This window comes from Brachyistius frenatus, unplaced genomic scaffold, assembly GCF_029030835.1.
Source record: "Brachyistius frenatus isolate BFR_SWC_R1_liver_20210118 unplaced genomic scaffold, ASM2903083v1 Contig_224, whole genome shotgun sequence".
NCBI lineage: Eukaryota > Metazoa > Chordata > Actinopteri > Embiotocidae > Brachyistius > Brachyistius frenatus.
The window spans coordinates 101,004-113,539 of NW_027210823.1; the positions used below are offsets into that span (position 1 = coordinate 101,004).

At 47.1% G+C, this 12,536-nt stretch overlaps 1 protein-coding gene across 1 annotated transcript in view; it reads right to left on the reverse strand.

Annotated features, from left to right (window-relative positions):
• Nucleotides 1-527: 527 nt before the first annotated feature.
• shank2a (SH3 and multiple ankyrin repeat domains 2a) overlaps nucleotides 528-12,536 on the reverse strand; it is a 147,604-nt gene continuing 135,595 nt past the window's right edge. The window contains exon 25 of the mRNA XM_069719783.1: nucleotides 528-1,754. Within this exon, the coding sequence (XP_069575884.1) occupies nucleotides 1,235-1,754 (520 nt within the window). The 3' untranslated portion in view covers nucleotides 528-1,234. The remainder of the gene's footprint in view (nucleotides 1,755-12,536) is intronic.

The following is a 12,536-nucleotide window of genomic DNA, read 5'->3' on the forward strand; positions in this document are numbered from 1 at the left end:
CTTTAAAATGCTCTCTGATAAAACCTCAGCTCGGACCGCTTACAGGCCGTCGGCCACGTGGGCGGGGCTTCGTTACACGCTCCATAAGTGCTGACCTGCTGATGGTGATGAGGGGGAGGAGTCAACAGGACCAATACAAAAGTAACAGTTCTAGCACACACACACACACACACACACACACACACACACACACACACACACACACACACACACACACACACACACACACACACACACACACACACACACACACACACACACACACACACACACACAGAGAGCCCAGAGGAGAGGACGAGGACAAGCCGCTAAAACATTTCAAGGTGAGACTTTTTCTGTCCGTCTGGTGTCCTCGTCTCGGTTCTCCTGGACTCTCGAGGTGGACACCAGGTAGCCTGCCGGGGGGCCCCCCGTCTGGACCCTGCTGTGGCGGAGCGCCCCCTATGGTGACCACCTCTCATCACACTCTCAGCAGGAAGAAGGCCATGGCAGCAGTGTGTGTGTGTGTGTGTGTGTGTGTGTGTGTGTTTTTCGGTGCTCGGGGTGTGCAGGTCTGTGAAGACGTGTGTGTGTTCATGTGTTTCAGTGTGTGGCACTGTGCATAAAGTGTGTGTGTGTGGACCCCACATATGGTTCAGTAATATTTGAACATGTCAGTAAATCATTTTGACACAAACAGGTGAAAAAGCAAAAACAAAAAAGAAATGGAGTCTATTTCAAATATTCCTACAACCTTAATGCACCCAGAAATATAACATAGAACTCCGGTCGGACTCTAGTGAAGAAATATTCTCTGAACAAACTCTAGCAAAGATAGAAAAGGAGCGACGACCAGCTCAGCTGGTTCTCGGTGACCCGCCGGCGTCGGGAAAGTCGGTATTCCAAAGCAGCAGAGCAGGAGTCTGTTTGTTTCCAGAGTTGAGGACAAGCGGAGCGTCCTTCGGCCTCCTCCTCTTCCTCCTGATGTGGGACATAGCAGCTCGTCTCTCCTCGACCCCCGCGCTCCTCCAGACGTCCCGTGATCCCCTGATGCTGGGGACGGGGGGGAAGAGGGGCGGAGGAGACCGGACACGGAGATGAGGCGACGACGGAGGATGAGAGGACGAAAACAGAGGCAGCATCAGCTGGACAAAACTTCTCCTTCCTGTTCCCGACTGAGATAAAGTCTGATGACGAGTAGGTGACTCCTCCCCCTCCTCGACCCTGACTCCGCCTCGCCCCGCCTCCTCGGGGCTTATCTGTCCTGCAGCAGCTTGAGGGCCCTCTCGATATTCATGCGGTGGCCCACCCGGGTCACGCCCAGGTCGATCAGGTCCTCCTTCTGCAGCGAGGGCAGGTGGGCGCCCTCGATCTCGTTGTCCAGGAAGGCGTCGCGGTGCTCGCCGAGGTTCAGGCTCTCCAGCCAGTCCGCCACGTCGTGTTTGCTCCACAGCTCCACGGATTTGGAAGCGAAGGGTTTCCCCGACGCTGCCTGCATCAGCGTCAGCGGCGACGGGGAGCGCGAGCTGCCGCTGCCGCCGCATGAAGAGCTCAGGCTGTAGCCGCCGCCGCTGCCCATGGGGGGGGTGGGTAGGCCGAAGACGTCGGTGAGGGTGGGCGACACGGAGGGGGGCAGCGAGGAGCAGGGGGTGAGAGAGGATGCGGAGTCTGGAGGGCTGCAGGGGTGAGCCTGCGACGGGAGGCTGCTGGGGGGGGTGGAGGTGAGGGCGGCGGCCGCGGCGGCGTTGTTCCGCATTCCTGAGTCATCGGTGGGCCTGAGAGGGGGAGGAGACGAGAGGAAGGTCAGCTGATGATGATCCATTAACCACCAGTTTAATTTCAATATGCAGCAAAAATAAACATTCATTTCACGCCATTTACATAAATGTGTTTTTAAGTTTTATATAATGGATTCCACATTTAAAAAAAATCACTGCAGCTAAAAGAACAGCTGACTCATGTTCTGACCAACGGATCCCACACTATAAAATCAATCAAATTAAATTAAGATTTCAATAAAATATTCAAATAGACACACCAAGAAGTAAATAAGTAAACAACTGAATAAATACATCAAATAAATCAGATTGAATTCCGGAACAGATTAAAAAGGAAAAGTTCTGTCTGATGAATCCGTGACGACGTGATCGCGATAAGGTAGGTAGGTAGGTAGGTAGGTAGGTATTTACTTTATTAATCCCCGAGGGGAAATTTTTTCGCCACAGCAGCATACATACAGGAGCAATAATAGAATAGAATAGAATAATATAATAGAAAAGCAATAAAATAAAAAATATAAAATATAAAATGCACAGTACATACACAGTACATTAAATATCTATATATATTATATACAACAAACCAATAAACACAGTCAACATATATATATATATATATATATATATACATACGGTACAGTATATATCTATATATATAATATACATACAATATACAAGCAACCAAGAAACACAGTCAACAGTGTTATTGTACTGTGATGGATTTTGCCAGAGGTGAGTTATTCTAAAGTCTTATTGCAGTGGGCAGGAATGATCTCCTGATTATTTTAACGTTAAACGTCTGTGTGTCCTGATGTTGACAGATTCACCTGCAAAGGATTATGATTATATATATTTTTGTGTATATATATATACACACATATATTTATAGATATCATATTTCCTTACAGGTTATTGTCTGTTTTTTATGACGTGACTGATAAACACTCCATAATCATTTGTCTTCAATAATCTTCATTAGTCGTCAATGTCTTTAATTCAATCAAAACAGGGAATGATGGATTTCAGATTTTCCTGCATTAAAATTTTTCTCATACAAGAACTTTAATGTGTTGAGTTTTTGTACTGCCGTTAAAAGAAATGAGCAAATGAAGGGCAGTAAATACTGAATACCGATTGAAAAACAGCTGACAGTGCAGTTCCTGAGAAAACTCAATCCAACAAAAGCTCAGGAAGAATTTTATTAGAGTCCTGAGAAAAATAAAGCTTGTTTCCCTAAAAACCTTCAGACGTGTCAGTGCTGGAAGGATTTAATGGTGTAGTTCTGCCACAAAACAGAAGGTGGCAGCAGATACTAAACTTTCTACTGAAGCTGCAGCAGCACATTAAACAGACATGTTTATCTTTGAGTGTCACTTCGACAATGATTGACAGGTTCATTTAATATGTAAACTAAGACCTGACCAAGTTAGAAACAAGTCAACATGTAACATTAATTAAACATTATCATATACATGAAATACATTTTAATTTAATTGAAACTGACATATTTTCCTGTTAATTTAACTTTAAAGGACTTTACTGAAGTTATTAAGTTATAATTTATCACCTTATTTACAGATGATTATGAAATAAAACCTCCTCCAATCACTGAGCTCTTCAAACATCTCATTCTATGACTTTAAAATGGAACTTCCGGATATTAGAAGCCTTTATTTTTTTCTCAAATGTAGACAAACATGTAAAAGGTTATAAACAGTATAAACTCCCATAACGACATTTATAGAAAAGCTTTAATAAGCAGGTTGAGCTGCTTCATGGAGAGAAACCAAGGAGAAGAATAAATAACATGTTAAAAGGAATTAAAGATGGGAAGTTTAGCAGAAAAACTTTTTTAACAGTATGCCTTTGATCAAAACTGCAGTCACTTCTTTATTATTTTATTATTATTATTTCTTAGAAGAACCAGATTAAACTGCAGCAGGTGTAGAAGTCTGTCACTCATCCAGATGTTCAGGTTCTGCTCTAAAAACTTCACTGTGTTCACTTCCCTCAATAACTTGCGGTGTCATTGATGAATGAGACCAATAACAATCTGTTTAGCTTTAGAGCCCCGCCCCCTCGCACAGTTCACCGACGCACCGCGGCGCAGAGCCCGACCCTCTGAGAATCTCTGACAGGATGTAGACGGAGGAACAGCATGAAGCGACTATCTTTAAACATCCAACCGGGTCAACAGGAAGTACATCAAACAGGAAGTACAAGTTAAATCTACTGAGGAAATCAAACTTGTTGTTGTTGTTATTGACATTGATGTTAAATCTACTGAGGAAATCAAACTTGTTGTTGTTGTTATTGACATTGATATTAAATCTTTGGAGGAAATAAAAGTTGTTGGTGTTGTCGACACTGCAGGCAAACTTCACCACACAAACAAACAAGTGTGTTGGAGGCGTCGCCCTGATGGATGTGCTAATATTTGGGGCAGTGACACACAAAGGTACCCCCCTCTAGGCCCCTCCCCCCTTCCATACAGAAGGATCCCCCCCTCCCGCCACCCCCCCCGAGGTCTCGGCTCCCTGTGGAGCCTCCTGATACACTGATTGAGTTGTCACCAGGCTGCACCAATCAGGGTGCAGCCTGGAAACGGCTCCAGAACATATGGAGCGGCCCGAGGGTGGGGTGGAGGGGTGGGGGTGGTGGTGGGGGGGCTGAAGGGGGTCCGTCTGCCAACATGGAAGTGGGCCACAGTTAAAGCGGCGTCTCCACCGAGTCAAACAACTTACAGAGTTTAGTTTTCAACAGCGGCTTCTCCACAGGACAAAGTGTTGGATGGATGAGATGGACAACGTTAGTCATGTGATCAACAGGACACAAACAAGATGGAGACAGAGGACAACGTTAGTCATGTGATCAACAGGATACAAACACACACGAGATGACAGAGGAGAATTCATCTGAACACAACTTTCTCTTCTGCTGCATGATGCTCCATCCTGACCTCCGTCCTGACCTCCTCCATCCTGACTTCCTCCATCCTGACCTCCTCCATCCTGACCTCCTCCATCCTGACAATCCTCCATCCTGACCATCCTCCATCCGGACCTACTCCATCTGGACCATCCTCCATCCTGACCTCCATCATCCTGACCATCCTCCATCCTGACAATCCTCCATCCTGACCATCCTCCATCCGGACCTACTCCATCTGGACCATCCTCCATCCTGACCTCCATCATCCTGACCATCCTCCATCGTGACCTCCTCCATCCTGACCATCTCCATCCTGACCTCCTCCATCCTGACCTTCTCCATCCTGACCATCCTGACCTCCTCCATCCTGACCATCCTCCATCCTGACCATCTCCATCCTGACCATCCTCCATCCTGACCTCCTCCATCCTGAACATCCTCCATCCTGACCTTCTCCATCCTGACCTCCTCCATCCTGACCATCCTCCATCCTGACCATCTCCATCCTGACCTCCTCCATCCTGAACATCCTCCATCCTGACCTTCTCCATCCTGACCTCCATCATCCTGACCATCCTCCATCGTGACCTCCTCCATCCTGACCATCTCCATCCTGACCTCCTCCATCCTGACAATCCTCCATCCTGACCATCCTCCATCCGGACCTACTCCATCTGGACCATCCTCCATCCTGACCTCCATCATCCTGACCATCCTCCATCCTGACAATCCTCCATCCTGACCATCCTCCATCCGGACCTACTCCATCTGGACCATCCTCCATCCTGACCTCCATCATCCTGACCATCCTCCATCGTTACCTCCTCCATCCTGACCATCTCCATCCTGACCTCCTCCATCCTGACCTCCTCCATCCTGACCTTCTCCATCCTGACCATCCTGACCTCCTCCATCCTGACCATCCTCCATCCTGACCATCTCCATCCTGACCATCCTCCATCCTGACCTCCTCCATCCTGAACATCCTCCATCCTGACCTTCTCCATCCTGACCTCCTCCATCCTGACCATCCTCCATCCTGACCATCTCCATCCTGACCTCCTCCATCCTGAACATCCTCCATCCTGACCTTCTCCATCCTGACCTCCATCATCCTGACCATCCTCCATCGTGACCTCCTCCATCCTGACCATCTCCATCCTGACCTCCTCCATCCTGACCTTCTCCATCCTGACCTCCTCCATCCTGACCTCCTCCATCCTGACCATCCTCCATCCTGACCATCTCCATCCTGACCATCCTCCATCCTGACCTCCTCCATCCTGAACATCCTCCATCCTGACCTCCTCCATCCTGACCATCCTCCATCCTGACCATCTCCATCCTGACCATCTCCATCCTGAACATCCTCCATCCTGACCTCCTCCATCCTGACCATCCTCCATCCTGACCTTCTCCATCCTGACCTTCTCCATCCTGACCTCCATCATCCTGACCATCCTCCATCCTGACCTCCTCCATCCTGACCATCCTCCATCCTGACCTTCTCCATCCTGACCATCCTCCATCCTGACCATCTCCATCCTGACCTTCTCCATCCTGACCTCCATCATCCTGACCATCCTACATTGTGACCTCCTCCACCCTGACCATTTCCATCCTGACCTCCTCCATCCTGACGATCCTGACCTTCTCCATCCTGACCTCCATCATCCTGACCATCCTCCATCGTGACCTCCTCCATCCTGACCTCCTCCATCCTGACAATCCTAACCTCCTCCATCCTGATCTCCTCCATCCTGACCTTCTCCATCCTGACCATCCTGACCTCCTCCATCCTGACCATCCTCCATCCTGACCTCCTCCATCCTGAACATCCTCCATCCTGACCTTCTCCATCCTGACCATCCTCCATCCCGACCTCCTCCATCCTGACCATCCTCCATCCTGACCTCCTCCATCCTGACGATCCTCACCTCCTCTATCCTGACCTCCTCCATCCTGACGATCCTGACCATCCTCCATCCTGACCTTCTCCATCCTGACCTCCATCATCCTGACCATCCTCCATCCTGACCTTCTCCATCCTGACCTTCTCCATCCTGGCCTCCTCCATCCAAACCAATATTAAAACCAGTCTAAAAACAGCTGATTTGTTCTAATCAATCAATGTAGGAGGTCAATTACCAGGTAAATATTGAAATGGAGCAGGTGTCATCTTTTAAAATCAGCTTCATCATGAAACCTCCTGACAGGTGAAGCATGAAGTACACATCCTCCCTCCACGAGGATTACAATGATGTAATCTGAGAGGAGATCTGACACCGCTGGAATAAAGAGGATCAATAAAGAGACTCAACCTGCTGCAGTTCATCCCAATAAACATCAACACAGCTGCTAAAAATAGAGATGCAACTTTAAATGATGCTGAACAAGGATTCTCTCTCTCTCTCTCTCTCTCTCACACACACACACACACACACACACACACACACACACACACACACACACACACACACACACACACACACACACACACACACACACACACACACACACACACACACACACACACACACACACACACACACACACACACACACACACACACACACACACACACACACACACACACACACACACACACACACACACACACACACGCACACACATCAAGACACACCCACTCACACACACAGACACACACACACACACATACACAACACGTCTGTCAGCTGATCGGTGGAGAGGAGGGTGATGCAGTGATATTGATATCTGCGGGGGGAGACCTCGCCTTGGCCACGCCCACACACATCACATGACTGCTTCTAGCACCACACCGCTGCATACATGCAGGGTCGCAGTCATCAGCTTGCACACACTTTATTTATAAAAGCTGGAACACGAACACAGACACACTGAGGGTTACGTAACTAAAGCAGGGCAGCATGTGACCTACGTGAGATGATGTTGAACTCTGTTGAGGGTTTGGCCTGCCATCCTCTCACACACACACACACACACACACACACACACACACACACACACACACACACACACACACACACACACACACACACACACACACACACACACACACACACACACACACACACACCCCTCCCCCAACTCAGGCTGACAATACTGCAGGCCTCAAGGCTGCTCTCATCAGCTGGTTGCTACGCAACCGTTTCGTCCACAGGCACAACCAACGCTCATTTAATCTGGGAAGCTAAGAGACAGCGATATAAAAAAAACACAGGAGCGGAAAAAAAATACACAGGCAGTAGATGGAGGAAACAGACAGTGGATGGAGGAAACACGATGGAGAAAACAAGCAGTAGATGGAGGAAACAGGCAGTAGATGGAGGAAACAGACAGGAGATGGAGGAAACAGGCAGTAGATGGAGGAAACCAGCAGTAGATGGAGGAAACAGACAGTAGACGGAGGAAACAGGCAGTCGATGGAGGAAACAGACAGTAGATGGAGGAAACAGGCAGTAGATGGAGGAAACAGGATGGAGGAAACAGACAGTAGATGGAAGAAACAGGCAGTAGATGGAGGAAACAGACAGTGGATGGAGGAAACAGGATGGATGAAACAGACAGTAGATGGAAGAAACAGGCAGTAGATGGAGGAAACAGACAGTGGATGGAGGAAACAGGATGGATGAAACAGACAGTAGATGGAGGAAACAGACAGTAGATGGAGGAAACAGGCAGTCGATGGAGGAAACAGACAGTAGATGGAGGAAACAGGCAGTATATGGAGGAAGCAGACAGTAGATGGAGGAAACAGGATGGAGGAAACAGACAGTCGATGGAGGAAACAGGCAGTAGATGGAGGAAACAGGCATCAGATGGAGGAAACAGGATGGAGGAAACAGACAGTAGATGGACGAAACAGACAGTAGGTGGAGGAAACCGGCAGTAGATGGAGGAAACAGACAGTAGACGGAGGAAACAGGCAGTCGATGGAGGAAACAGACGGTAGATGGAGGAAACAGGCAGTAGATGGAGGAAACAGACAGTGGATGGAGGAAACAGGATGGATGAAACAGACAGTAGATGGAGGAAACAGGCAGTCGATGGAGGAAACAGACAGTAGATGGAGGAAACAGGCAGTATATGGAGGAAGCAGACAGTAGATGGAGGAAACAGGATGGAGGAAACAGACAGTCGATGGAGGAAACAGGCAGTAGATGGAGGAAACAGGCATCAGATGGAGGAAACAGGATGGAGGAAACAGACAGTAGATGGACGAAACAGACAGTAGATGGAGGAAACAGACAGTAGATGGAGGAAACAGGTAGTAGATGGAGGAAACAGACAGTAGATGGAGAAAACAGGCAGTAGATGGAGGAAACAGGCAGTAGATGGAGGAAACGGGATGGAGGAAACAGACAGTAGATGGAAGAAACAGGCAGTAGATGGAAGAAACAGGCAGTAGATGTAGATGGAGGAAACAGACAGTAGAAGGAGAAAACAGGCAGTAGATGGAGGAAAAAGGCAGTAGATGGAGGAAACAGGCAGTAGATGGAGGAAACAGAATGGAGGAAACAGACAGTAGATGGAGGAAACAGGCAGTAGATGGAGGAAACAGACAGTAGATGGAGGAAACAGGCAGTAGATGGAGGAAGCAGACAGTAGATGGAGGAAACAGACAATAGATGGAGGAAACAGGCAGTAGATGGAGGAAACAGACAATAGATGGAGGAAACAGGCAGTAGATGGAGGATGGAGGTCGTGGATGGAGCAGCAGAGGATGGGTGGGAGGGGGGGGCATATATGAATCTAGGCCATGTTCTGCACGTCTCTGCCGCCATCTGTTAGACGGTCACAGAAACAGGACCACCCTGGTGTGACGAGCTGCCCTTTATCTAGGGCCTGCAGCCTCATGTTGTGCCACGCTGCCTGGCAACCGTCTCCTCCACCACACAGAGCGGAGCAGGCGACCTCTCCGAGTCAGAACAGAGCCGACTGGAGCAGAGTGCTGCTCTCACATCTGGTGGTTTGATCCTACGATCAGTAAACATCCCATCAAACCATCAACAGCAAAAAGGACAGCAAATAATATCTCCAAAACGGCTGCATTTCTTTTTTCCTCCAATACACAAAAACAATAAATACTGACTCCAGATCTGCACGTCAGATCAACTTATAATGAGTTTCAGCTATATTGAAAACTGCATGAACAAATGTGACATTAAACATCATCAGAACTTCACAGTCTGAAAATGAGAAAAGTTCAACCTGATTACACATAAAACAAATGATGTACTTGGTGATAGATTTATGCAACATTGGATAATTTTTCTCTAAAAAGTATAATACTTTTTAATTATGATGTTTTAGCTCATATTTATGCAGAAATATAGAAAATTCACAAACTTTCAAGCACCACTGAACATCTGAAGACAACTATTATGTGTTTCGCCTTAAATGTTGGCGGGAGTATTAATAATATGAGTTTTCTGCAGCAACTCATGAAGGCAGAAATAAAAATCTTAAAGTGGAACGGAAGAAAACGAGAGCATCCAACACAGACACGATCCAACAGGAACAGAACACAAACGCTCCTGAGTAAATACATAAATATGAAGCCACATTTTATAATAGTGTTTTTCAATTCTACTTTTCATCTGTGAATCTTAAAACCTTCACTTTCCTATTTCAATGCTTCTTTTCTTTTTTCTGCTTCACATTCATACATTTCCAGATAAACATCCAGTTTACTTTGAGACCAAATATGAATATATAATATATGAATAGTTGTTTTTTGCGTCCTGTCTGTGATGTGTGTTGAGGCTGCTGCATCGTTCTGCCTCCGGGGGCAGTTTCACTCTTCAACAGGCCGGGAGGGAAAAACTAAAACCTGAAGAAGACTCCGACGTCGTCTCTCTGGCGACCGTCGCCGGGACGCTGACGCAGAATGCTCTTCCCAACGCGCACATCGTGTTTGCAGTAAATCTACTATGAGTCACGTGACCTCAATAAAACGTGAATAAACAACAATCCTCCCGGTTTAGGGAATCATGTCCTGGCTGAGGGGTAAAGTGTTTACTCTGAGACTCTGCCAGCTTCATTCACCTGGAGAAGAACAGAAACACCACGAGGGACAACACAATCACTGAGAGGAAAGTAGTGACGTGGTAATGAACCATTAAACCACCTGACTCACTGAGAACGATTATCATGTATTCTACAAACCACCATCTCAACCAGGAGAGGAGCACCAGTTATTTCAGAACCGGAGCTCAGCTGTGGTTCTGTGAACACTTTAGTGAAAAATTTACATACAACACGCAATAATGTGTATTAGCATCACTTAAATTTAATCAAGTCAACAATATAATCCTGTTTTCACTGGTCGGATTACTAACATTATTGTTATTGTTTGATTTCAGTCACAAGTTGCTGCAAATGTTTCAGAATAAAATCCTCAACAAGAAATTTAAGTTTTCTGCCTCATGAAACGCTAAAGGGCTTTTACTTTGAAACAGAAACAGGAAGTGTTAAATGTGCATTTACAGTGTAATGTTGTGTTAAGAACAAACACAAAGCAAATTTTCGCTTCACATTACTTGTGCGAGTACGACCGCTCACGTTAAATATTTTAAACTCACGCAGATGCTAATTTGCGGACATTCGTGTCTTTGCTTTGACCAGGTCAAAACCAGTTTAAATCAGTTTAAACCTGTTTATAACCAGTTTAAAACAGTATATACAGTATGTTATATATATGATTTATATATAGTAATGTAATAACTTTAACAGGGCAAACGGGAGCTAATCTGCGAATGGACTGCGAACATTATATTTCCTGACTTGGAGAAAAAAGCGGCGGACCATCACTACACCTGTCTTTATATAACAACACAACACATACAAAGTTAGTCAGGTAGATTCAGCCTCCTTTACTGCAACACCACAGTTCTACTAATTCTACTCATACAACTTTTTACAAACTAACTGGATGACAGCATTATCTTTTTAGCACCATGTTGAATGACAGACAGACACACAAACATGCATGTTGACGTGACGTGAGAGCAGCAATGGAACGTACCTGTGCAGGTGGGAGACACAGAGGATGAAGGAGGGAGAGGTGGAGGAGCGACAGGGGACTGGACAGAATGGAGGTGAAGATGGAGCTGAAAATGAGTCCAAGGTGGTAAAAGGTCAATGCAGACGTGGAAACGAGGCAAACGTGACAGCGTGTGGCGTGAAGCGTGAAGGACGGCAGGTGAGGCCGACGGGAGGCCAATGAGAGGCCGACGGGAGGGGGGCGGGAGGCCGGAGGGAGGTGGGCGGGGGGCCGATGGGAGGAGGGCGGGAGGCCGGAGGGGGGGAGGTGGGCGGGAGGCCGACGGGAGGGGGGCGGGAGGCTGGAGGGAGGGGGGGGGGCCGATGGGAGGAGGGCGGGAGCCTGGAGGGAGGCCGCCGCGCTCTCCACCTCTCTGATGAGTGATGGGACCGTTCATACAAAATGAATGAGAGCACTGAATTATTCACGGGGCTTTTTATTTCCCTCTCAGGGGGAGATGGGAGTTTAATGCAGAGTCCATCAAAACGTCGTCCCAGTTACAGGACCACGAAAGACGTCGGTCTGCGTTCACCAAATGACATTTAACGGTAACGTATCAACAACACTTTCATATTTACTGATGACAATAACTGGACCAGCTTGTTTCCATCCAGACGAACATTTCGTAGAAAACGTCAGCAAACAAACAGAAGAGACGCTGAGCTGAAGGATGAATGATGTATGAGGATGTGCTACATTATAAATAGAGGATGGAGATCCCCAGAGGAACTCCACTTTTCAGCTCTCCGTGTTAGGAACTATTACAGCTGGAGTGTCATGTGACTGTGAACTCTCCTCAG